The 26884-nt window shown below is 43.5% G+C and overlaps 2 protein-coding genes across 14 annotated transcripts in view; both read right to left on the minus strand.

Moving 5' to 3' along the window:
* Positions 1 to 1802: 1802 nt before the first annotated feature.
* OTX1 (orthodenticle homeobox 1) lies at positions 1803 to 9581 on the minus strand. Its single transcript, XM_043981116.1, is given in 13 exon segments — positions 1803 to 3522; positions 3524 to 3754; positions 3757 to 3837; positions 3840 to 4018; positions 4021 to 4051; positions 4053 to 4073; positions 4075 to 4116; positions 4118 to 4225; positions 5948 to 6114; positions 7397 to 7493; positions 7546 to 7873; positions 8729 to 9085; positions 9481 to 9581. Coding segments are annotated over 13 exon segments (1893 nt in total). The 3' UTR covers positions 1803 to 3372.
* Positions 9582 to 15814: 6233 nt separating this feature from the next.
* EHBP1 (EH domain binding protein 1) overlaps positions 15815 to 26884 on the minus strand; it is a 384386-nt gene continuing 373316 nt past the window's right edge. For all 13 annotated transcript variants that reach the window (XM_043982716.1, XM_043982715.1, XM_043982718.1 and 10 more), the window contains 4 exons: positions 24912 to 25011; positions 23759 to 23832; positions 17156 to 17270; positions 15815 to 16851 (listed from right to left, as the gene is read on the minus strand). In XM_043982716.1, the coding sequence (XP_043838651.1) occupies positions 16761 to 16851; positions 17156 to 17270; positions 23759 to 23832; positions 24912 to 25011 (380 nt within the window). In that variant the 3' untranslated portion in view covers positions 15815 to 16760. The remainder of the gene's footprint in view (positions 16852 to 17155; positions 17271 to 23758; positions 23833 to 24911; positions 25012 to 26884) is intronic.

The following is a 26884-nucleotide window of genomic DNA, read 5'->3' on the forward strand; positions in this document are numbered from 1 at the left end:
GCCCTGGTACCCGGCCCGCGTGTCTGCAGATAACCGGGACGTGGTTTCCCAACTTGTGCCTCCGAGCGCGTCACTCCACACTTAAGTCGGTGTCCCGGGAACTCCCAGGAGGGGCTCTGACCACCTTCCCGGAGGGCGGAGCCCAAGGCTTGGCCTGAGGGTGGGACTGCTTTCACCAGCGGGAATGGGGGAGGGTGGAGATGGGGGGAAGCTGCCGGTGCTACGGGTGCTTTAGGTGTTGCTGCAGTTGTTACTGCCTGGGTCTCCGCTTCCTCCTCCTCCTCCACAGCCGCCGCCGCCGCTATTGCTGTTGTTTGGCCTCTCCTGAGTTTTCTGGGGGGACTCCGGGCTAGGAGTCTGGGTTGTCACAGCCTGGCTTTGCTGTGGGATGGGTTGGATGGGCAGGAAGAGAAAAGGCCGAGAGCCAGGCAAGAAGGTGAGCCGGCCCTGACATCTCCACCTCCCCCTTCCCCCCCTCCTCTTTCTGGGGATCTGCCCATCGGAGCCGAGCGATCTGGTTTGTTTAAAGATGAAAAATGGGTAAGACGTTCTCATGTAATCAGTAACTAACTTGCGGAGATGGGACTGTGTTCGCAGGACCTGACCCGGATCTGCAAAAGACTGGAGCGACGATATTATGGTGTTGAAGGATTAGATCAGCGAGAACAAGAATGCCAGGCTAATTCTCTAGGCCACAAGGCCCTTGGGGGAGGGGAAACTTTTTTCTAAACCTGGCAACACGCGGCGTTCTTGAGCTTTCTCACAGAAATAAAGAATAGGAAAAGTTGGTCATTTCGCAGCAAACTTCGTTTCCTTTCCGCTCTTCTAACAAGCGCCACAACTTCCCGGCCTCTCACTGCGAATTTTTCTTCTGCCTTCACACTCAAGAGAAACTGAACTCTAGATAAGTTTTACCAGGCGTGGGTAACTTTGGTTTCTATTTTGTATTGTTTAGGGCAGCGGTGGCCCCTATGTCCCCCTCATTCCCCAGAAGGGAAGAGTTGCATTGTTCTTTCTGCTTTCCCATTTTGTAAACTTGCCCCTCTATCTTACCTAAGTTGAGCGACCAAGTGGAGTGGAAATCGTTGGGATCAGTTTCCTGGCCTTGGTTGGTGTTCTAATTGTTGTTTAAAGCGAAACGAAACCCAGGCACACGCATACAATCCACTTTTAAATTTGAATTAAAATAATTTGTTTAGTCCTAAATCCTTTGCCTTTGTTGGGCTTTAGAAGAACCACTAATTGGAAGGAACGGCCTATTTCGGCCCATACTCAGCGAAGCCCCTTTGGATAGGCAAAGTAAAAAAGGTTTTCCGCTGCCCAAATTAAAAAAACCACATTAAAATCTCAATCTACTCTCTCTCTCTCTCATTAAGGAAGATTTATTTCCATTTCCCAATCCCCCTTTTCTTCCCTTTCTTTGGAATACAATTAGGGTGGAAAAGTCAAAGGCAGGCTACTGGCCCCAAAGCTAAGCGGCCGCCTTTGGAGACCCTGATTACTGGTCCCAGCCTTATTTCGAGACCCGGGGATAGAGGCTGGGGGAGGACCATCGTGTTCTATTTCAAGTTGTGGAGTCTGTTGAGGACCAGACAGATGAAAGCTATTTTTTTAAGTTCATTTCAGGGCGAAGGACTCCCCATTTCCTCCCTCCCCACCCCTTTCTGGCAAACTGGAAGAGGAATTGATTACCCTTGAGAATGGGAGCCCAGGCAAACGGGGAGTCCAGAGAAGAGCAACACTGAGGAATGCTTCATTAGTTTGAATTTTATTATTGGGGAATAATGTAGATAAAGGGGAGGGAAGAAAACTGCCTTACATTTCAACAGGTAATTTGTGGTCTTCACGTCGGACAAATCAAATTTACAATTTCTTTTCCTGCTGTGGGACGAGCGGCCAAGACCATAGTTGAGACACAGGCGCCGAGTGCTCTCGGCTAGATTTTTGTAGAAATGAAGGTACACTAAAACTCACTAGACAAAACAGTTTTCTAAAAGAGAGAGAGATGAATTGGAACTGAGGTTTTTGTTTGTTTGTTTGTTTTTTTCCTTGTCGGTTTCTTTTGTTCTGTTTCTTTTTTTTTTTTTTGGTTTGGTTTTAGTTTTTGGTCTTTAACCCGGGACCGGGAGCCTCGCCATAACTGAGGTGTTCCCATCCAACCCGCTGTCCTCCGCCTTTTCCTCCCCTCCGATCTTTCCAGTCTGTCTGAGCTCCCAAAACTTAGATCAGTTTTCCCCACACCATCTGGACCTCAAGCTCCACCCCATCCTGCTTCCCTGGACCATTGATTCTCTTTAATAAATACACCAAAGGGTAAAAAGGGAGGGGGGTAAGATAGTATTGTAATAACTGGACACTTGAAAGCATCACCATTTGGGGAAGAGGAAGGGAGGTAACAGGGATTTTTTTGCTTTCCTTGTTATTATATATATATTTATATTTATATATATGCAGTATATATTTAAAGATCTGTTTTCTGGTGTTAAGACTCAAGATAGGTTCAATTCGATAAACAGCAACTAAAAAGAATAAGTGGTCCCCGGAACGGACCTGATATTTTACACCATTCCCACCGCTCAGCTGCGGTAGAATCCCAAACCAGTGCTGCTAGCCAGAGGAAGGGAGGGGGCGGAGCGAGGCGGGGCTTTACCATTTCGACTAGATCCTGCCAGACTCAGTCCCAAAAACGTCCATACTTCCAGGCCCTTATCTCGAATTCACAGGCCCAGGCAAAGTGGGAGGAGTAAACTAAAGGGAGGGGGGGTCACCAGTAGTCTGGGACTAGCGTAGCAGAGGGCAGTTGAAGGGGAGTTTGTGTCCGCTGTGCACTTTTGTTGGTGGTGGTGGTTGGCTGGAGTGGCTGCCTAAATCCTCTTCGTACTGTAAAAGCACCAGTTAATAATCCCAGTGTCCCAGAGACAATAAATAAACTGATTAGGTTGAAACAGTGGGGTCAGGACCAAGAGTCTTGGAAATCTGGGAGTATGTAGTTGCATGGCCAGAAAGAAAGGAAGGGAGATTTAGGGGCATAGCAGGAGCATAAGGGGGAACAGCAATTCCCTGCCCAGCAGGTACAGGTGAGTGAGGTGGAGACAGGTGTCCCTTCCCAAAGAGCTGCAAGTTCAAACATCCCTGTGAGGCAGGTGGCATACAGATTCAAAGGGTGAGGGGGAGAACAACGAAGAGCATGGGGATCTTTTGGAACAATGAAGCATATCTTTCTGGAGAGGTCAAAGAAAGAGGAGGAACAGCAGCAGCAGCAGGGCTGGAAGGAGGTGGTGGAATTGGCAAGTGGTTTCCTGTTCTTCTCCTCTGGTCTCTCTCACTCAGTCTCCTCTCATTCCTGTCTCTCTCTTTCTCTCTCTCTCTCTCTCACAAGACTTGAAACCTCCTAGAGGCCTGGTCCTTATAGTCCAGACAGTCGGGTGATTGAAGTTGAGTTTCCAGGGCAGAAGAAGCTGCAGTGGCCCCAGGCTCCTTGTAATCTAGGCATTCCGAGGAGTTAAAGGCAAGGCCTGTGCTGGCCATAACCCTGGTGGTGGTGATGGTGGTGGTGATGGTGGTGACTGGAAGACTGGCTTAATGGGTGGTGAGGGTGGTGTGTGTGGTGATGACCAGACATGGATGAGGGGGTCATGGGGCTAAGCTGATGCGGGTGATGGTGTGAGTGCATGGGCGCCAGGTAGGAACTACAGTCCACACCACCGAAGTAAGAAGAGGAAGGTGCAGGGTAACCCTGGCTGTAGCCACCGCCCCCCTTTGACCATAAGACATAGGGATAGGAAAGCAGCTGCGGTCTGAAGCCGCTCCTGCGTCCACAGAGCGTTGCATGGCAGGATGTTGTTGCTGGGTGCTGGCAAAGGCTCTGGAGACAAGAGCGGAGGAGGGGACCTGCAGCCTGGGGAGATAGAGGCAGGGCTCAGATGGAGGAGGCAGCAGGGAGTGCTCAGTGACGAAAGCTTGCAGGCCTGGCTGCAGCCACGGCTGCAGTGGTTTCCTCCCAGGGCTGCTGCTGCAGAGTGTTTCCAGACGAATTAGAAGCAGAGCTGGATGGATGAGGCAGAGCTAGACACAGGCAGTTGGTGTGAACTGGCCACTGCTTTCAGAGCCTGAGCTCCTCACGAGCAGGTGAAGAATTTTCTTGGTGGGGCAGGCTTTTGGCCCCACTTTCCCACTGCTGCTGCTGCTGCTGTCGGCACTTGGCTCGCCGATTTTGAACCATAACCTAAGACAGGAGCATGGAGAATATGAATATGTTAGATACCAATCATTCAGCACAATTTCCCCTTCCCCCCTTTCTTCCTAACTTCCTCCAAATATTTCCCCTTTTGGTTCTTATCTATACTCATCAACCCATCCATTCTCCATTTCCTCTCATCACACCCAGGAACATCCTTATCAACCTCCCTCTCCTCTGCTTCTTCCCCATCAGCAAAATCACCCATCGAGCTCCCTATTCCCGAATACCTGCTTCCTGATTCCTTTCTCCCAACAAGTGGGTGTTCCCATACCCACTTCACAGAGGCAGTGGGAGCCCAAACCCAAAGTCTTAATATTTCTCCCAAGGAACAGGACATCGCTAAGAGCAACCTTACTTGAAGAGCACAATTGAAAGAGACGCTTGAAAAGCTACTAGAGGGAAAGAGCCCAGGACAACTCTGCCCAAGAGGTGGACTTTCCCCTCTGCATTAAAAAGTGAACAGCTGTTCTCAATGTTCCCATTACTTTTAGAACACCTGAAATACACTAAAAAAAAACCTATCACTTTAAATAAGAGGAACCAGTGAGTAATGGGGGGAGGGTGGAAAAGCAGACTATGTAATCCAATATATATTTTTGTAAATCTGTGAGGTTAGATTGCAGTTTGGACCCTGAAGAAGCCACTAAATGAGGAACCAGATTAGGAGGCCAGGATCACAAGTCCAAAGGGAAGATGTACCCCAGGAAATGTGGAAAGAAGATCTCAGTGGATTTCCTTAGGTATCTGCTAGAAGTTAGGAGTACAGTACCCCCAGAGTCATAAAGTCTATTCTTCTGCTGACAATACAATTCGAATTTCTTTCCCTTTCCATACCAGTGAGGAGAGAGGGGAAAGAAAAAAAAAACAGAGCAAAGTTCTAAAGCTTCTGTTATTTCCTAGGGTTAGTTTCAAAACCTGGGCTCTTTCCTGGGCTAATCCATTCTTAATAATAGGAATATGAATAAAACAAAAATAAGTGTAGTTTGTGGGGTCTTTTTTTCAGTGACCATTCTGGTGAGATAAAAAAAAAAGGAAAATAAACCCAAACTGAACCAAAAGCTTAACCCACCCAGATCTTCATCCACAATCTAGTATGGTTTGGTGTTTTCCTTGTCCTACACAAAACTTCATTTTCCCCCTGTTCCAGGATCACAGGGACTGAGGTAGGGGCAAAATTTAAGACCTAAAGGAAATAGGAGAGTTAAGAAGGTAATAAGAATATAGAAAGGCAGCCTTGAATCCTAAAAAAGGACTTTAGCTTCCAGAATCTTCTCTCTCTCAATCCTAAAAAATGCTTTCAACACCAAGTAGGGATGCAGTGCCAGGAGTCTGCTGTTAAAATTCCTTTAATTTTCCTGCCCTCTAGGGTCCTGGCCCAGAGCTAAGGGGAGACAACAGAAATCCAAAAACACCTCGTTTTCCTCACGACCAAAAGGGGAATTCTAGGGCAAACATCCTGTCCTTAAAACTACTCCTTTCCTACCCACCCTGTTCACTCAATGCAAAGAATTAGATACAGGACTCTAAGCCCCAGGCAGACCCAAACCACAAGCCAATCCCTATGGTTGTCGTCCCAGGACAGCCTTGACCTTTACACGACTCTGGAGCAGATCTTGGAGCAACCTGGCTCTAGGATCAAGTCCCAAGTCCATTGCCCTTTTACCCACTCCTTCCCAGTATATACTTCCCAGGTTGGGGAATTCCAACCTGGACTCTGGACTCGGGTAAGTTGATCTTAAGGGCCACCTCCTCCCGCATGAAAATGTCTGGGTATCGAGTCTTGGCAAAAAGCGCCTCCAGTACATCCAGCTGTGAACGTGTGAAGGTGTTCGTGTCCCGTCGCTGCTTCCGAGGGGGTAGCTGTGCAAGGGAGACTGGGCATAGTGTTCTCAGACCCAAGCTTCACCTAGATCTCAGCCCTTGGTAGGCCAAGCTGATGGGGAGAACAAGGACACCAGACAGAGAGTACCTTCAAATGAGAGAAGAGACTCTCTGGGTTTTTATTTATTTATTTATTTATTTTGTGGGCAGGGGCATATTGGGGCGGGGAGAAAAGAGAAAATGAGGAAGCTATTATGTATGTGTTGGGGGGAGGGTGGAGAAAAGGTTTACAGAAAGGAAAACAGCGATTGCCGGTTGTCCCCGGTGCCACTAAAAGAGGAGGCTCAGGTTCTCTTCTTTCCCAAGTCTAGGACAGAAATGGCCATGGGTGTGAGAAAGGTCCAGTGAGGACTGATGCATGCTGGTGGGGACTGGAGAAGGTGGGATACTCTACCACAAGGCTAAAGTTTCACAAGGTGTTTTATCTTTGCCCTCTTACTGTTCCTCATATTAAAAAGGAGAAAAAGAGAAAACTCAAATCGCTCTCCTTTATCCTTCCCTTTTTGCCTTAACTTATTAGTACACTTAGTGTCCACATACTTGAATTTCCTGTGGGAATCAAAACTCCCAGATTTTTGTTTGTTTGTTTTTGGGGTGGAGAACTCAAGGAAAGAAACAGATTGGAGTTAGAGAATTTACAGTCCTTCTCAGGCAACTTCTCCCCCAGCCACCAACTTCAGAAGTACAATGAATTAGTTCGAGAGTGAGGGGCCCAGGGTCCAGAACAAGTTAAGACTGGAGGAAGCCGTCCCCTTTCGCCCAAGCCAACCCTGATTTCTTTCTATACTTGCGATTCATGCTTCTAGATCAACCCTCCCAAAATCTAAACCAAAGACCTCCCCCCAATCCCCTAGCCACCCAAATTAGTGTGATAATTATACTCAATAAAGTCAGATCACTCCTGGAGAAGTAATCCATATACCGCACTCAGAGGTTTGTGCAACATTTTATATGTATGTTGTCTTGTATCAAGTACTAACATGACAGTGGCATGTTCCCTGTTTCCGCTTGTATCCCTCTTGTAGGGCCTATATAGAACTTATCCACCCCAGCTGCTAATAGAAACCAGTGAAAGTTTCACCTCAGTCTCACTGTTATTAGGGAGATCCTGAGAGTGTGCCATTAAATCGCATATTAGTATAAACCCTACTCGGCAATCCTGCGTGTGTTCTTATGTCCTCAGGCCTCTAGTACTAGAAACAAATGGGTTAAGATGGGAGCCAGGGTGGAGACCTAAAGGAAAGTGAATTTTAGGCCAGGTTCGGTGGTGCTCACCCGGATATCCCACTGAGGGATGCAGCAGATCCATGGCTGGCCCAGCGAGGCCCAGCCCATTCATGCCGTAGGGGTGTTGTTTGAGTAAGACATCATGCTAGAACAGCCGGTAGTGGGGCCCCGAAGGAATCCAGAGGGGGGCCAGTCACCGCTGGAGATTCCCACAGCGAAGTCCCAAGTGTCAGGAGAGGAGGCTCCGATAGGGTTCGTGGGCCCAGGGCCTCTGGGGACACAGACAGGAAATCCCATAGCTTGTAGCAACTGGGGACCAGCCAAGAGGCTTCCCCTGCCCAGACACTGGGCAGAGCCGTTGTTTGGGCAGGGTCTAGGGAAATTAGTAAAAGGTGGTCTGGGGGGCTGTAGTGACGGGCAGGTAAAGCTAGTTTCAGTACTTTAAAAACTATGCCTGGCTGCATCCGGCAATGCTGCTTGCTTTTACTAATAAAACTTTCCAGATTTTCTTCCTCTGCTTCTAATCTATGACAAAAACTCAGAAAAAAGAGAACTTTTGGATTCCGGGGGTGGGGAGAACCGAGGTAAATATGGGGAGATCCTGGGCCTTCAGGGTGTCGATGGGCAAACGAACCAAAAATACCAGCGTAGAAAAGTAGCTGGGGGAGGTGAGAGGGAGCTGCTTGCGGAGCTGGGCCTCTAGCTGCGAAAAGGAAGATTCGCTCGGGAAAGGTTCGGCCTGAGCGGCTGTGAGGGAGTGGCTGTCGTTTCTTTCATTGGAAAATTTGTTTGAAGGGGGTAGGGGTGGGGTGGGGGCAGGTAAGAACCCGGGAGTGGGGTTGCGGGGTATTTCAACCAAGCCGCAGAGTCCACACCCAGAGAGACCTTAGGGAAAGCCTTTGGACAAGAGCAACAGCTCTTCTCCAGGGTCCTGAGGCCGCAGGCACCACCTCCTCAGATCGATTTTATAAATTCTACCTAGAGCGGTGGATCCCTAACCTCTTTCCCTCACCCCCCACCCACCAACCACTTCGTTAGCCCGAGTCCTAGAGAAACACTTTCCTCGTCATGGTGGCAAATCCAAGCGTGGTTGCCCTCCCTGGGCCCAGTTCCGGACACTGCTGCAGGCCCAAACTCAAAGAGGAAGCTGTCGGGTTGGGGGTGGGGGCGGGCATGGGCGGGGTGGGAGGGGGAAGCGGTTGGGTGGGGGTGGGACAGGGCCCCCCTCAGTTTTTGGGGGGTACTCTTTTTTTCCCAGGGCAGGCCGCTTCTGAAGGCCCGTACTGGCACTTTTGTAATCAGTTCTGGGTCACTAAGCATTAGAGAAGCTGGAACTTCGGCTCTTGGGGGAAGCGTAGCCGTCTAGGACGCTTCTGTCACGGGTGGAGAGGGTAGGAAGGCCTAAAGCTTTCCGGGCTCCACTTAGCGCTCCACCGCGTCCTAGCCCCAAACCAGGCGAAATTCTGGGAGCTAGGCCTCCAGCGGCGCAAAACCCGACCTTTGGCTGGGGCTGCAATCTCTCTTTGCCACTTCCCGGCTGTCAGGATTTGAGGGGCTTCAAGACAAGGTGTCTTGAGAGGAGTGGGTGGTAGGAATCGGGCATCAAGCTCCAGGGATCGAGAGGGGCAGAGTCCCAGAGCCGTAGTCCTTCCACCTGGTTCCCGGGGAGGCACCGGGGATCGAGTCGCTGGAAGTGGAAACGGGTTGGGGGTAAGTGGGGAGGGCCTGTTAGGGTATCTGCGGGGAGATGCCAACCAGGGCTCGTAGTTCTAGGGGAGATGCAAGGCCTGTCAGAGCGCCGCCCTCTTACCCCACGGTTCCCCACCCCCGAGCCACCCCCCCCACAACGCGGTAGGAGGTCGAAGAGGAAGGGGCAAGGAGCCCCAGAGGGAGAGGGATAAGAAAGCTGTGGACTGGGGCAAGAGAGTGAAGTGGTAACAGGTTTCTGCTCAGCCGCAGTTCCAAGTTCCAAAGACTTTCTCCAAACTTTAGCACTTAGTCTAGGCTACTTCGAAGGAGGCGGGGGGTGTGTGAGGAGTAGGGGTCGGCTCTCATCATCTGTGCCCCGGGATCCTAAGCATTTTCCAGGAGCAGGGAGAGGTGCTTCTGCCTCCCGAGTTTCCTCTCCCTACCCTGGGCACACGCCGCAGATGAGTGCCTGAGCCGCGGGCCTCAGCTGGGAGGGGGGCGGCGGCGGCTCCTGCTGCTGTTGCTGTTGCAGGCGCGCTCCCATTTGGCTTCCGCGATCCCCTTCTGGCCCCGCAAGTTTCGCTCCTTACCTGCACTCAGCTCGCGGGGGCGGATAACCAGATAATTCAGGACGCATGAGAGAAGAGCCCGGGCCTCTAGCCGTAAACCTGTAAAAACCGAGGGGACCAAGGAAGTTACTAGCTGGGCAGGACGCTTTGGCTATCGTCTCGTCTCCGGGTAGGTTTTCTACCTTCCCCCAGTTCCCTATTCCCCTTCCCCCTTTTTTATCTCCCTCCCCACTTTCCCTCTCACCCTATGTTTTTTTTTTCTGATGACTCTTTAGGTTTAAACTTTATTTTCTAGAAACATCACACCCTTCCACATCATTGCATTGGCCCCAGATTTTGTGGAGGGGGAATGTTTGGGGGGGGGGCAAGGGGAAACTGCTTGCTGCTACAGCTGCACTAGAATGAGTCAGGGAAGTAAGGGGTGGGTGTGGGGGTTTGGGAAAAGTCTGCAGAGGTACTTTGCAAACTAAATAAATCAAGCGATTTACCTTGTCGAAGTGGCTGTCTTGCTCGGTTGTTTAGGTGATTGGAAATGTAGCCTGATGAAGATTGATCACCTTTCTACTGGCCCTCCTCCCCGAGTATGTGAACGCCAGGCAACTGCGTAACGGGGCCGGCCGCCAATCCCGGGCCCAGCACTGCTGAGTGACAGCGGGCCGGCAATGGCAGTTCGAGCCGGGGGTTACCTCTGCGCGCCCCCGCCCTCTCCCCACCCCCCTGCCTTCCTCTCCTCCTCCCCCTTCCCTTCCCCCTCACCCCCTCTCTCTCGCTCTCTCTCCCTCCCTTCCCTGTCTCAGCCGCCCGGCCCTGGCAGCGCGCTAACTCCGAGATCTCTGAAAGGCAGTACTGAGAAGGAACGAATGCTGCGCCTCCCAAATACCCGGGCTCCTGGAGGGAACCTGTGCCCAGACTTTGAGTCCTTAGGGTCCTCCACACTCCTCCCCACCATCTCAGCGTTCCGCTTTGGGAGGGGCAGAAGGGAAGTGAGGGGGAAGAGGAGCGGGGCTCCCTCACGTCTCTCCAGGAGCCCACCTTCGACCCGCCCAGCTGTCCTCTTTGAGGCTGCAAACGGTGTCAGCGCTCTTTGGGTGCGCAGGGGCCGTTGGGGGCGAGGAATTCGCGTCTCATTCTCTCTCCTCTCTTAGCTCAGGTCGGGTCCCCCGCCTTCCAAGTCAGCGTTTCCCAGGCAGGGACCCTTGGGGGACTCTGTGCTTGTGAGGAAACTTTGCACAGTCACACTTAGAGCTGCTGCGCTCCTTTCCTAACTCCGCGCTCGTCCCGCTGCCCCCCCCCCCGTGCGGCCCCTGGCCCACTAGCTCCAGAAGACGAGGCGCCCAGCCCTCGGGAGCAAGAACCGGCTAGCAGACTCGGCGCCCCAGGTCCCTTCCAATGGGGCCAGGCGCTCCACGCTCTTGTTGCATTTTGCCAAGCCCTCGCAGTTTCCTAAGTCTTTATTTGTTCCATTTCTTATTCCTTCTCTGCTGCGATTGTCTTTTCCTTTCTCTGTAGTCTTTCTGTGTCTCTGTCTCTACTCCACCCCCACTTCTCCCTCTGAAAAAGCCTGAAGGACAGAAAGGGAGCCCCCTGCTTACAACCCCTTTCTCCCCCTCCCCCCTTAAGTTCTAAGGCCAAACAAACGAGTTGGGCAACTTTGCCCGGGGCTCCTTCCCTCCTTTCGGTTTCTTTCCCATATCTGCGGAGACTCTTTGAAAAAAAAAATTTCCGGATGATCCGTACTCTCAAGGTGAAGATCATTTCCGATTCGAACAAACAAACTACTAAAACGGAGTCCAAAGTGGGTGGACTTTTCCCAGGCTCATATTAGTGTTTTCGCCTCAACTCCGGTGACATATTTTTTTTAAGGTCGCACCTTCTCATAAATATTAATGAAGGGTTTAATCCCTTCGAGGAATTACTAACCCCTCTTACAATTTTCCCTCAGAATAACCAGGAAAAAAAAGTTTTAGGAGAAAGTCCAATAATGGGAAAAGAAAACCCCAATCCATCACCATGATCATTGTCCTCATACACCCGTGGTTAACAATCACTCCATCCCTAGAAATACGAAAATTCAATGAACTCTAGACAAGATCACGATAGTGATGATGAGATCCTGAATGAAAGGGGATAGAAGGGCCCGTAGTCGCATATCAGAAGTATGTACTTTTTTTTTTCTCCTTCAGGAGACACTTTCCTTGGAGTTCTTATAAAATACGTAACAGAATATCATGGAGGGCACACTGTTTCCTTAACTGCTTCTCAAAAGATCCGGGAGATCTTCTTAGGACCTTTAATAAGGCTTTGGTCGGTTCTTTTGTTGATCCCTCAAAATCAACTCCTTCTAATTGAAGTTGGAGCTGAAAGCGAGCTAATGTTCAAAGAAAGTGACCGCCAGACCAACAAAAATTACATTTTTGGGGGGACGATGAGGGACATGTAAATCAAAGGAGCAGGGGCGGAGAGGGTGGGATAGGGGGGAGAGGAGAAAAGGAGGTTTTACAAGATCCTTCTCTAGTTCACAAAAGTCAGCGACACGGGCACTTCTCTACGGAACAAAGAAGCCGCAGTCCATTCACACTAACAAAAAAGAGAGAGAGAGAGAGAGAGAGAGAGAGAGAGAGAGAGAGAGAGAGAGAGAGAGAGAGAGAGAGAGATAGAGAGAGAGAGTAGAAGAGGAGGAGGGAAGAAGAAGAAGAAGAAGAAGAAGAAGAAGAATGAAGAAGAGAAGAAGAAGAAGAAGAAGAAGAGAGTAGAAGGGGCGGGAGGAAGCAGAGACTGAAAAAGACAGAGAGGAAAGAGAGGAGGATGAAAGAAGAGAAGGGGAAAGAAGAGGAGGATGAAAAGAAGAGAAGAGAAAGAAGAGAGGAGGGGAGGAAAGTATATGTGTATGAGAAGAGAGAGAGAGAGAGAGAGAGAGAGAGAGAGAGAGAGAGAGAACAAAAAAAATAAAGAGAAAAGAAAAAACAAACTCTTTTACGGACACAATGGAACATAACACACCTTGTGGTAATTCCCGACCTACCCGGGATGCCTAGGTTACTGTCTAAATTTAGTCTTTGTAAGAAAATTGGAGACAAAGAGCTGTTGACTAGCATTAAAGATAGAATCCAAATGTAGCTTCCAGTCTACTAGTGAAAGAAGCCAGCTCAGAGGCTGCTGAGCTCTCCCATGATGGAAATGTGTACGTTGGTATAAGTGGGTGCATGCGTGTTATATCTGTAAGCACCTAAGCTTTGACATTACTCGAACATCACCTGGGTACATGTATGTATACCTATCGCAAAACGAATCTACGCTTCCATCTCTATGCCCCGAGCCCCCCCCCCCCCCCCGCCGCGTCCTTTCCACAGATATAAATCTATATTTTCCCTTCCTCCTCTTCAAGGACCAGCTTTTCTAATAATTAGTCCCAAAGATTTCGTCATGTGAGTTCAGGGGACAGAGTGGTGAACAGCAGAAATGGGTGCTGCGCTGCTCCAAAGTCTATTGGAATGTCTTCCCCTCCCCCGACCCAGCTGCAACAGGCTCGGAGCTTGGGGCTCCTCTTCTGTTCTCAGCTCCAGATGATGTGATCAGCTCTGAAAGTCTGGAGGTATCAAGTAGCACTTTTTTTTGGGGGGGGGTAATAAGAGTATTTGTCTAATCCCAATTGCAGGAGAATTTTCTAATATTCAGCCTATAAAACCCAGGGATTAAGAAAAGAAAAGGAAAATGAGGGAGAAGGAGAGAGAGAGAGAGAGAGAGAGAGAGAGAGAGAGAGGGAGGAGAGTGACGAGGAGAGAGAGGAGAGAGAGAGAGAGAGAGAGAGAGAGGAGAGAGAGAGAGAAAGTTTGGTGCACACAACGCAGAGGATTTGAAGCGGCCCATACACTCGCAAAAGCCAAGGGTGGGATAAGAGTTTGAAAGTGTGTGTGGGAAAGCTCTTTGAGTAGTTCCGGGAGGGCAGAGCACAGAGGGGGAGCTGAGTCCCAAGGAGGCGGCGATCCCTGAGCCCACCAGTCCCCCGACCCAAGTTCAGGGGTCCTGGAAGTAGAGGAAGCTTGGGGAAGGTGAAATCGTGGAGGACAGAAAGGGCGCACAGAGCTAGAGGTGGAGAGTGACAGTGGGGGTGACAGGGTGCGGAGACGGGCTAACTTCGGGCGGGACACTATGCCCAGGTGAAGTTCGGCAGTCACACTACCAGCATCTTTGGGGAATAAGGGCGGGGGACGGGATGGCGGTGTAGGAGTGAGAAGAGCCAAAATGGGGTTTGCTTTTTGAGGCCCACTCAGGAGGTAGAAATTTCCACACTATCAGCGTCACCGACACTGTCTCTTTTCCATCACTTAAAAGCGACCCCCGAGCCCAAGCCCAGAGCGCCCAGATCTCCCCTCCCCCACTAAATAACCGCAGTAGGTTGCAGAGACGGGGGCGGGGGGGGGGGGAACAAGGGCGGGGGCCAGAGTCTATACCCGGAGTGGGGGTGGGGATACTGTGAACATGCGCTCGATTTCCTTCCCTCGCCCCCCCCCCCCCAAAAAAACCCTCAGTCGCTCCGCCTCCGACGGCCCTTCCCCCCCACGCCTCCTCCCCAGTGGCGAGGATCCCAAGGGACTTTATGGGTCAGGTCAGAAGGCGGAGAGTTTTCCCCTGGGGGCCTTTCTTTCGTCGGTTCCTCCACCTCTCGAATGTCCCCCTAGTCCCGGGAGCATGGGGGAAACATGAGGTGTCAAGAAAAGGCTGAGGAGGTAGTAGTGTCGCTGGCCCGACGCATCCGGCTGTCTTGGGCTAGCGTTTTTTCTCTTTCAAAGCCTGAATTCTTGGCACTTAAGCCCAGTCTCACGTTCGAATGTCAGGGCCCGTGTCTGAGAGGCTGAAGGAGCCTTTTTTTGTCCTACTCTCTCTCCGAGAGCCCCTTTTCTCTTCCCAACTTTAGTTCTGCTCTCTCCTGCTCCCTAATCCCCCACCAATATGAACTCTGCTCAGGCCCTGGCTGTACTTTAGCTCCAAGTCGAAGCCGCCACGGGGGGAGGGATTTGGGGGTGATGGTGAGAGCGAGCGTTAAAATGATAAAGAACAAATTAAATGGCTTCCTTCTGGAGAATATAGGGACCGCACTTACACCCACCGTGGCCCCAAACCCCATTCCGAAGTCCAGGCTGCTGAGCTTTTCATTCCCTTTTATCAAGGAAAGTGCCCTGGAAAGGTTTTCCAATGTCTCAGGGCCCAGGGACAGGGCGATTTTTACTTGAGGTTGAGGTTTGCCCATTTCGACTGGATTGTTGGTAAATGGTTTAAAAAAAAACAACGTTGTGGGGTTTCTTCTCTCGACCTGGGTAGGGGGAAAAAACAACCCCAAAACGATTTCCATCAGGATCCAATAGGCCTTAGCTATTCTTTTTGCTGGGCACTGCAGCGGGGTTCAGCCTGATTCAGGAGCTGCTGGGCTCGGAGCTTTTTTTCCACAACACAGAACATAAATGTCTCATGTTGCTTCATTCCAACAATCTTTGAGAAACTTTTTCCTTATATGCCCTGACAGGATCTAATTCAACTATTGTAGTCTCCCCCCCACCCCCTACCCCTCAACCTCTCGTGGATGGATGGGTGTACAGCTATACAGTTTTTAAACATAATTTATATTTTCTTGTGAAGCATTTGACAAGGCCAAAAGATAAACTCGAGCATACTATTATTTTCAAGTCTAAAAACTTGTTGAACAAGCTTCCTTTGTCTGGGACACCTCTGTAGAGGGATGGTTGGGTGACAAAACACTCTTAACAGAGAATCACCAATTCTGTAATTTCTTACAAAAGGTTTTCTTTCCTCAATCTACCACCCTTCATCCTCAACCTCTAGAGATTTTAAGAAGTTAACAATACTTATGCTCAACTGTCCTAAACTAAATGAAAACTGTTAGAATGAATAATGAGTAAAAGAAATTATTAATTTAAAGTTCAGTAAATAATATTCAGAACCCTTAAAATAATATTCAGAACCCTTAATCTGGCAAAAGGAATCATACATTCTCTGGATAAGACTTTAAAATATAAATCTATCAGACTAACTTTCAAAATTTATATTTTGTTGTCAAACGATCATAGTGTAATGAGGCTGGAGCCATTTTAGTTAAAAGGTGCCCTGTTTTTTAAAAATTAAGTCTCATGGTTATACAAATTACTAATCAAATCAAAGTAGTAAAGTTTGAATTGTAAGAAAATATCAGTCGTTAAGATAAGAAAGATTCTTTTATTGAAAATTTATATATGATTCAGTATTATAATAAATAAACAGATAACCATTTCACAAAAAAAAATGATAGAGCTATACTAGAGAAGAAAAACATTAACTGGGGGAATTGCACACAGTGGCAAGGCAGACTTCCTATAGATACAGAATAAATATTAACAGCATTTTTGAGCCAATGTTGAGACCCAATGAAAAGGAACCAAGCTATATGTAATAAATAATTATTCAGAAAACATGGTGCATCATTAGATGAAAAACTTTCTGTAAACTTATGCATCATTTAGCCCCATCCTTATATAGCACATCTTCAAATCACAGGGTTCTCTTCTCAAGCTATGTTAAAAGACCTTCCTCTGACCAAATCAGAGGCGATGAATTCTATTATGCTTACAGTAAAATGGAAAACAACTGGAGGGGGAAAACATGGGTAAATATAGCATAGCTTAATAATTTCATTGTATATGATCTAACTATAAAATTTAGGTAGCATATTAAGTATTACATATGGCATGACTAGATGAAATCATTCATATTTTTCTATCCCCATTTTACCCCTCCCCCCTCAATGCTAACAACAACAACAACAAAGATTTGTTTTCAATTTTTCTTCCCAACAAAAGATTAAAGAGGCAGATTCTTCTTCCTTGAACAGCTTCTTAAACATCTCCAATACCAATCATCACCTACAAGGTTTCTGTGCAAATCTATTTCACATAATTTCAAAAGAATGACAAGCTCACAAGTAAATCTTGATACAAGGCTATTTCGAAGTATTGGAATTTTCTCCAAGGAAGGAGGGGAAAGGGGGAGCAGGATGAAGTAGAGTCGGGCCAAACAAAATGCTAAAGTTTTAAATCAAGAATGAGTCTCCATCTTCTAGTCTGGGCCCCACTGACATGACAGTCAGGAAGTGTCTCTGAGCCCAGTTACTGAAGAACACATTTTTCTTCTTTCTTGGCCATTTTGCCTTTGTTCTGCTCCAAGGTTCGCTCCAAATGTTCATCTTCTTCCTCAGCCCTAGAATTCAAACAAATAGGAAATAAAAGCATTATTCTTTGCAGTGCCCAAGTACTGAGACTGAGAAATGCCTTTCCCACACCTCTCCTTCCCTCCTCCACCCGGGGCCCTCCAGCACTGCAGAGGACAGGCCTCAGAAAAATAATGGGAGGGTGGGCAGATTCCAAAGGTAGGGCCTGGGGCCTTTTGGAGGCTCTGCCTAGGTCACTTTAGAGACTTAGAGGCTGAACTTTCCTACAAACTTTCTGGGGCATTTTAAAAGCAGCTGGCAGAACAGTACACCCTCCCCACTGGCCAAACTCACTGCTTCTCTTGAGCGTCCAGGTCTCTGACCAAAGCATCCCGTTTGTTCACCAGGATGACGAGCTCATCCAGTAAGAGTTGTTCTCGCCTTTTCTGGGCTTCAGTCTTTTGCCAGTCTGAGGATAGGGGAAAAGAAGCTGGTTACACTCGACGCCTCCTGCAGCAGCCCAAGCAAGCTCCCCGCTTTGGCCCTCCATCGGCTAAGGGTCTCCCGCCCTTTCCTCCCTTTCTCCCTCCCTCATGTCTGCCTTCTAGAGCTCTGCTTCAGAAAGATGAGTGTTTCTGGGAGACCTACTGATGTTCTAGTAAGATTGGGGGACACGGTGGATCGAGGTGATTAGGGTTCCCCCCTAAAAATGGATTTCCTAACTATTGTCTACAGTTGGACGAAGCAGGGGCTGGGCTCCGGGCTGCTCTGGACAGAGGGCGGGGTCGGTTTGGAGGACAAGCCTGAGGCCGCACCTGAGTAGAGATGAAGTTGGAGGAGTGGCGCTTTCTACACGTTCGAGTGGCAGCCCCTGAGGACCAAAGTGGCGGTCAGGGGCTTTGGAAGCCGGGCAGTGTAGAAGAACCACAAGAAAATCTTTCAGAAGCTGCGAGATCTGCCTCAGAACTTTGCCCCCCCCCCAATCAACCCCCATCCTAAATAGCCTATTCTTCGCTAATTTCCTCCTCACTCTATTTTAGCGGTTGGATGTAGCTCACACTGGGCGCCATATGCTTCACAATAACTTTAAAAGTAGTGTATGAGCTAATTAGCATTTTCTTTGAAGTAAAAAAATAAATTTGCCCTGCAGTTTTATGCTCTCAGACGCATAGTAGCTAGCATTCTCTTTCAGAGTTTTGTTCAGCAATCTTAATGTAAAGCAATTTTTTTTTTGGCAGAGGGGAAACTACATATTTGCTCCTGAAATTCTTTGTAAAAGATTGGGAAATCCGGTGGGTAGCTAGCTCCCCCCACCCCTTCACCCCCAGCAGACTTGCCTGCGCCAGTTTTAAGAGAAATATCCACGATATTTCCCAACCTCTCTAGTCTTTCTCTAAGAAGAAGAGCAGTTTCATTTCATAAAACGGGGCCACATTTAACATTTAAAGCCCTTGTGAAACCAAAGCCAACTGCTCTCTGGACAGACTGTAAGGGCTTGTAGCTGTCAATCAACCACCAGTCTACCCCGCCTCCCTCATTAGGAAGGTAAACAATGAAAAGAAGAAGTAGATGATGAAGGAGATAGCAGAACAAATGAGGACCGAGAGGGAAACAGGACACCAGCTTAAAAAAATCTATAGCCACTGATTCAGGCAGTGTCCCCTCCGCCAAAGCACTTTCCAAAAAACAGGGGAAAGAGGGTGTGCAATCCTTTTGGGTTTTTCTCTCCTCTCTCTCCATTGCCCTGGGCAATCACGTTAAAACTCACATGGCTGGTGCTTATTCAGATAAACCTAACAATGCACACCAATGGTTACCATGTGAATCTTCACAAACCACACAAGAATGTGCTGGTTCAAATCCCCCTGACCCCCCTCCAAAGCAAAATTTATTCAAGACAGCAAACTGCTCAGCAGCCTTATGAAAGCAAGTGGTGCTAGAGGGAATTCTGTCTTGTATTTACAAATTAAAAATTAGATGCATCATCATGCAATAAAGGTTAGAATAGCAGCAAAAGCCAGAAATGTTTAATTACTTTTATCATTATTCCTTTTATTCTCTAAGCTCAGATATACATAAATAAAAATATAATACATATTACATATACAATGCACAGTGCACAAACATAAAATAACCTTATTTTTATATTCCTACAACTGAGAAAGTGAGGGTTTTTTTAAAGAAAAAATAAACATTACTGCCAAAAGTTTTTTTTTCTATCACCTAGGTTAACTTGCTGAGATTTATCTTTTTTAATAATTAAAAAAACCCAGTAAATCTGCAAGAATGTTATGTCATTTACAACCTTACCTCTTTTGATTCAAATGGATACATACTAGAAAGAATATTTAATAAACTTACTATTCCAGTTATAAATCAAGCTCTCCTAACTATACAGGAGCTGAATTCTGGGTAACTGTGGTTTTTGAACTATGAATATGATAAAAAAAGTTTCATTTGTAATTAATCCACATATACTAGAAACTAAAACTAGGCAAATAAGAAAGATTACCAGTTTTGATAAGTGCTTATTTTTTTTTGGCCATTTTACAATTGTGGTGATGACAACTACTGTAAACTTTCATTTACAATTTGCTTACCGTAGTCTATACCTTGAGAATTATATCAGGTGCACCTGTTGAAAAATGTCTATTTTCTTTTACAGACTTCAAAATATAATCAACTGGAAAATTTCAGGTAATTTGTAGAAGGGTAACAAAATATATACTATAATTTGTATTTACAAAACATTTGCTAAGAAATGTATCCCTTAGTATCAGTGAGAAGGAAATGATACATATCTACAACTAATTATTTATTTGATTCAATAAACAGTAAGTACCTACAAATATTCAGGACACTGTGCTAAAGCAAGATAAACTTCACTGATTTGTCATCTATTAGTTTTAATAGCCCAGCTTATAATAAAGAGTGTAAGGATTCTTTTTTGAAATAAAATTCCAGAATTTAAGGATAGTTTAGGAAAAAAAAACCCTTTAATTAAAAAACAACTCCCAACCAACTATTATTTAATAATCTCTTTCTAGTCCTCAATTTTTCATTGTTCAGCAAGGATATTTTCCATAAACTTTAAAAAAGTTACTAGACATTGTAGATTCTTTAAAATTCTGAATACAAGTAAAGCTGATTACTTTTAGAATGAGGTTAGAATCCAAACTGTTTCAGTATAACTAATGGGGTTTCTATGATTTGTCAACTAAATATCTACATATTGAATATGATCTCCAAACATACTTAAATTGGTTTGTGTAGAAAATAAATGTTAAAACTAGTGTAGGTAGCAAAAATGTGACTTTAAGCATTCTCACAGATCGTATGAACTCGTTGTTCTTTAAATGTTAGTTTGGAAAATGTAAAACTTTTCATTTTGTCTTTTAATGGGATAAATTTATTTTTATTTTTGGAACAAAAACTAATTTACTTCTTTAAGCTAAAGTCAGTAAGAAAAAAGTCCTTTTGAAGTAGCTTCATGTAGAAGTTGTGAAATATTATGTAAATTACATGCATGTAAATTTATAAATTATCTATTATGCATTTAAAGAAAGGATCACTTCTGGATAATACTTGTCATAACTACCTACACTGACTTTGGGAAACTATAATATAGAGTGTGATTAATTTAAAGATTCTAGTGCATCACTTATATCCTCTACCAACAAAACAGGATTAAATATTGATGCTATACATGTATCCAAAGTAGTCAAATAAGGAAATCTTGTTTATATGTGTTTGTATTAAGTTGCTAAACATACACATATACTAACAACAACAAAAATCTGGTGGTTTTTTTTTTTGCTTGAATTTTTAGAAATCTGTGTATTTTCAATATTCATATACAAGTTATGTATTGTTTGTGCCTTTGTTGAAGCAAACATTTACCTTTTAAAAAAGGCCAAGGGTATTTCACATAAATACTTTAATCTAAAGGGCCTAAAGTTGTAGTAAACCTTCAACCTTGCCACTATAAAATAAGCCTCACACTTTGATGTAAAATTAACACTAGTTTTGTAAAGAGCACATTGGGGGATTGCAGTCAGGTCTTATCTTTAGTTCCAGTCAACTAGCAATCCTGAAAGAGTTTGCATCATCATCAGAGCAGGCCATTTGATTGGATTCTACTGCTGAACCTAATCAATCTATGGAAACTGTTGGCTGTGCTGTGTAACAAAGCTAAAATAGATTTACAAATGGGGTTATTAGGGGATAAGCTCCTCCACAGGATTACATATTGATTTTTAAATATAAAAAGCGTATCATATAAACCATAACTACAAAATAGTGAACCTGTGCATAAATCCTTTTTAGAAGAGCACCACTTCAAACTATACGGCCAAGAATAAATCAAGCTGTACAAAACCCTAAAGAAGATCCATCTCTTGTGTAGGAAATGGACGCTCTACTTTCTAAAAGCCCACCCCCAATGTGTGCAGAAATGAATTTATCTTTCCCAAGGGGGCATTAAAATAATAGGGAACAAAAAATGTAGGGAAAGTATCTAAAGCACATTCGTTAGCTTGTGGTGTATGCGGGCCTAGGAAAATCGACACTCAGAATGAGAATCGCCAAAGTGCTTATGACCTTTTGTAGGCTGATTATAATTATGCACTTTATTTTGTTTTCGATCCAATAAATTTATATTTCTTTGATGAACCATGGTTATTAATGCTCTTTATACACATCTCTCAGGATAGGTAAAAAGATTACAGTTTATTTCAAAACCATGTCATCACTTCTAAATGGGAGGGAGGGGAAAGGAAGCTAGGACCTACAAAACAAAACAAAAACAGTGTTACCTATTCATGCATTTTCTCTTGAAGGTACTTTAACACTCCAAAAGGCTATTCAACTGTATATGTATTCATTTTTTAACAGTTGGCTAAGAGGGACAGTGTCTTCACATCACTGAACATTACATGGTCAACACCTCTACATGACAGTCCTGCCCACACACTGCTCACATTAGCAGGGCAGGAGAACATTCAATAAACTGTCTTTCTCTGCAATCATGCAGGTTGATACTTGTCCTCTTCTTGTCATCTACTGAAGATGAAAGACTCACTGATAGGTGGGGTTGTTTGTTTTTTTAAAACATCAGTCAGCATATGTGGGACAGTAACAATCATTTAAAAGTAACCTAGGAACTGGTATCTATGTAAATAAAACCAAGTTTAAAAAAGTACAAGAAAGTTCAGGAATGGTTTTAATATTCTAATGGGGAGGGAGTGTAGAGAGAGTTTTCTGTTTTTTATTCTAGTGGCTTTAGGTTGCTAATCTTGTGGGTGGTCAGGGATGGAAATGTTGTTTGTGTTACAGTATAATGCTGAGATACTTTTCACACCCTACAGAGAATAATAGAAAGCCTTAGAACATATGGTTCTTATTGATCTATATATGGTCCAGCTGCTATATGAGACCATGAACAATTGTGCTTAGAGAAGATACATGCAAAATATACAGAATCCATGAAAAAAGGTTGTAGTAGAATTACATTTTTCCCCCCCTCACCAAAAAAAAAAAGTGCGTTGACTATTTACTGTGCTGAATTTTCAATTGGCTATTTAACTTTCTAATCTCTTCTAAAGGTTATGTGAGTCCATTGGCAATTATGTGACTTACCACAAAAATTCTTAATAAAAATGAACAAATAAAATTTATCATTTTGTGTTCTTTTATTTCTTTAACAAACTTCAAAAATATTATTTAAAATCAGGATTTTGTGTCTATTTTAAAATGTTTCCAATTATTCATGCTATGTGAAGCATTTTGATTGCTATCTTAAGGATCTTATCATTATAAAGCCATGTAAATAAATAAAATTTTATTTCCTAAATAAAGGCTTTATTTCTTTACAATTATATTTATCAAATGAGCTAACTGGTTGAGAAAGTGCTTTGAAAAGAATAATAGTATTATGTAAATGTATGTATACTCTAGGCATTTTATTTGTCTTCATCATTCAATGAAAATGTGGCAGTCAATGTTCTGATATTCAAAAAGTACAAGACTTCTCATGGCTTTCTCTTAGAAACTTAGGTTTCTAGTGAAGTCTCTAAACTAATTAGAATTGATTTATTATGGATCAGGTACCTTATCAGGTGAAGAAAGAAATTACCATAGACAGTCAAAGGGTTAAAAGGTCAATATAGAATAGGAAAATCAATTTGCATTGATTAGACAAAAGGTCCATTTTCAGAGTCCAAAGGATTAACTTTTAAGCAGACATCTTTGAACTGTAAGACAACATTTCCAACTGAGAGGAATAAGAACAGCATTATAAAACACTTGCTTAAAAAATAACCAAATATGGTAAGCAATAGGTTAAAAGCTGGCTGATGTTTACTTATATTATGAATCATCCATAGGATTATAATATAATTCATTTAAAAGAGTTTTGAAAAGTTTTTGATTGTTTTATTTATCTCCTATGTCAATTTCTCTGAGTATTCATTTAGGTATTATAGAACTTAGACTCTTAAGAGCTCTAAAAGACTAGAGGCAGTTTATTTCAGTCTTCTTAACACTAATGAAATATGTTGAAATTTTGAGTATCTAAATGTGAAACATCAATCCAATGCATCTTTTAGCATTCTTCCCTATGTAAATAAAATGAAAATGAGTAAAATGTTAATTCTCCTTTAGATTTTCTATTTCATAGAATTTAAAATCTTTTGGATGTTATGATGATTTTGAACTTAATAACAGCTCAATAGATACCACATATGAACAATCTATCTGAATTAGGGTCTTTAGGTTTGGGTCGTTAACTCATTATAAGGGTAACTGCTATATATTCATAATGAATGACCTTATAGACCCAGTGCAGCTAAACGGTCATAGATGTTTGAATTTTGTTTTAGAACTGAATCCTCTGATAGTTCAGCCTTTGTATTAAGTGGTAGATTTTTTTTTTCTTTTTCTCAGTAAAATGTTTCTTACCTTCAATGGCAAGCATTGCCCGCAACTCCCGGTTCAACAGCTCATAGCGTCTTTCTAGGTCATGTTCTTTTTCCCTAGGCAAGTTTAGAAAGTTCATCAATATGCTAATTACTAAATCATTAAACACTTAAAAGGACCTTTAAGTTACATTGATTTTAGGACTCATAACTGACTTTTCTCTTTAACTTTAAGCTACTCCAAACAAATGATACAGAAACCTAAAACCTTCGTTAGTTTGTGCTGTTCTGGTCATTCTTCCACAATAAGAAGTGTATTTCTATTTGCAGATAAGTAAGTTGATTCTTAAAGACTTTATGTACATAGATTGTTACAGGAAAAAAAAACTATTTTCTGCCGCTAAAGTTGTTAAAAAATTTTTTTCCAATTCTTAATAAACTTTGTTTAAACCTAAGATTATCTATTAAGATGCACAGAAGTCCTATTTGTATGAATTTTAATGTCATAAAGACAGCATTTTAGTTTAGAAAATGTTGTCTCTTCATTTTTAAAAATCAAGTTGAGGCATGGGAATGCATTTATGAAAATGAGCCATTTCACTAAAATAAGAAATGTGATCAAGCTCATCTCTACACTAGGTGGCATCCTATAAGAACACTACTAGTAAGCAGAAAGAACCTAGGGAAGAGGGCCTAGAGTAGGTGAAATGCCAGATACAAAGATGCTCACTGTTATATTTTCTCCACTCCTCCCCTGACCCTGATAACTGTGCTAATGTTGCCTCTTTAGGAGCCCTGTTTACTTTTCAGTCATTAGCATTTTCTTCCACAATGTATATGGTCACATCATCTATAGTATAGGTTATATATAATTTCACTTCCTGAATAAAATTTATATTAAAAATAGTTTAAGAAAAATATTTTTAATTAACTTAAATTTCTTTTCCTCTTATAAACCAAATGCCCCTTTTAGATAAATTGACATCTTGAACAGAGTATTTTTCTACTCTTTTGCCCCTCATATTCAGATCATATTATTTTCAGTTTTTAGCCATAATCTTTTTCCTGGGAACAACAGTATTTTAATATTAACATGTTAAATATACTGATACAAATATCATACCTTAGGAAATTTTAAAAAATTAATTTAATTTAAAAAATGTAAGTGAAAATCAAGATCTGTCTTGAGTACTTACAGAAGAGAGAGTTGGTTCATTCTTCGTATTAATGCGTTTTTCTTATTAACTAACATAAACCATTCTTGCATCATAGCTTCTTCTTCTTCTGTGTTTCTTCCTACAAACACAGGAGAGTTCTTTCTTATTGTCTATATAAGCCATACCAGAGTTCAGTGTCAATTTTTAAACATGTAATACCTCATTTTAGCTGGTCTAATACTACATTTTAGACTGTTAGCATTAATGGAAGATTAGAGATGGAGACCCGAGAAAAAATCATGTTTAAATAATAATAATAAGCCTATCTTCCAAAGCTGATAACTTTCAGCATTTATATTTTCACTCCCCTTTAACATACCTACAGATCATATTAACACTAAGTACAGTAAACAAAGTGTTCTACCGTTTAAATCCTCCCAGAGGCTTAATTGTTATTATGTTTCAATGAGGTACTCATGGTGCCTGACAGACATATGGTCACGATTAAAAAAAAAAAAAAGCCCAACACAACAACCAAAACCCCAACTAAAAATCATTATGAGATACCATAAGACTAGAAGGAAGGTCATGGACATTGGAAAGATTGTTACACCAGCTATTTGTAGTAATTTACTTGTTACTAATTTTTTTCAAAAGTAAATATGGAATATACATTTTTACCCTATATCAATAACAGGGTACATCCGATCTGGGAAAATAAAGTTTAAATTAAGAAAGAATATTACTGATGTGTGAGTCAAGATTTTCTAGTGAAGCTATAAGTAGATCAGAAAACATTTGAATAAATGATCTAGCAAAAAAGACAAACCCAAATTTATCAGTACAAAGTTATAAAATGGATATTTCTTATATTCATTCCCTAAGGATGTAATGAGTCATTAAACATGTTACATTTTTACAAAACCAGATATATTTGAGGACGAGGGGGCTATTCCCCACTCCTCCCCACCCCCCTAGCCCCGCCCCTGAGACACCCAGCATGGTATTTTCCCTTTAGAAGAAGGCAGGTACCTATATTACAAGAAAGGTGGACTCTTCCAGGACCTTTTTCCTGCCACTCTATCAAAAGGCTCCTAGTTAAATTCACAATTCTGTGAGAAGGAATTTTCTTTCTAAGATTCATAGGCATCAGTTTATGCCTTGAAGCATAACATTTCACCAGGAAAAGGTTTTTAGCAAACAAATTCTCAAAGCAAGACAAATAATTACCTTGCTATGCTAACATTTAATTCTGCAGTCTAACTTCAGCATAGCATTTACAGGGTTATAGAAATGTCTGATTAAAGGAAAACTCACTGAATTTAGTATTCTATAATATTCTACTTTTTTATTTTAAACATGAAAACATTTTAGCATATGAATGGAATCTAAAGTGTTTTGCTCTCTACTGTTCAATCATAATTCCACCTGTGAAAAATAAGTACATCACATATTTTAGATTGATATGATTACTACTGAGAGAATAAGAAAACAGGTAAATTCATTAAATAGTGTTAAAATTTTCAAGTATGGAAGATACATAGGGTAGATTCATTTAGAGACTGAACAAAGTCTTTATTGTTTTACAGTATTTTTAATCTGTCTTTTAGGGTTGCTGGTTTTGTATTCACTTTGGACCATGTGATGCCTTGACACTGGTCATGTGATATAGGCTGCGATAGGCACAAATCCCTGGGCAGCAACAAAAGAAGAAAGAGTAAAAAGAAAAAGCTGAGAAAAAGCTTGCAATTTGGAAAAAGGCCAATTGTACCCTGGTGAAGGCCTTTTTGATCAGCAAAATGACACATGTGTGCAATATTAATAGCTATAGATTTTGTGATATATATTTTTTACTACAGACTTAATTCTTGTGCCTATAGCTGAAACAGTGACTAAAAACACAGATAAGTGAAAACTTTGTTGAAACTTTGGCTTAACCCATAATTGATGCTTTCAAGCAGTTGTAAATGAAGCAGCTAACCCACTCCTAAATTAGCATCATTTTCTTCAAT

This window comes from Dromiciops gliroides, chromosome 2, assembly GCF_019393635.1.
Source record: "Dromiciops gliroides isolate mDroGli1 chromosome 2, mDroGli1.pri, whole genome shotgun sequence".
Taxonomy (NCBI): domain Eukaryota; kingdom Metazoa; phylum Chordata; class Mammalia; order Microbiotheria; family Microbiotheriidae; genus Dromiciops; species Dromiciops gliroides.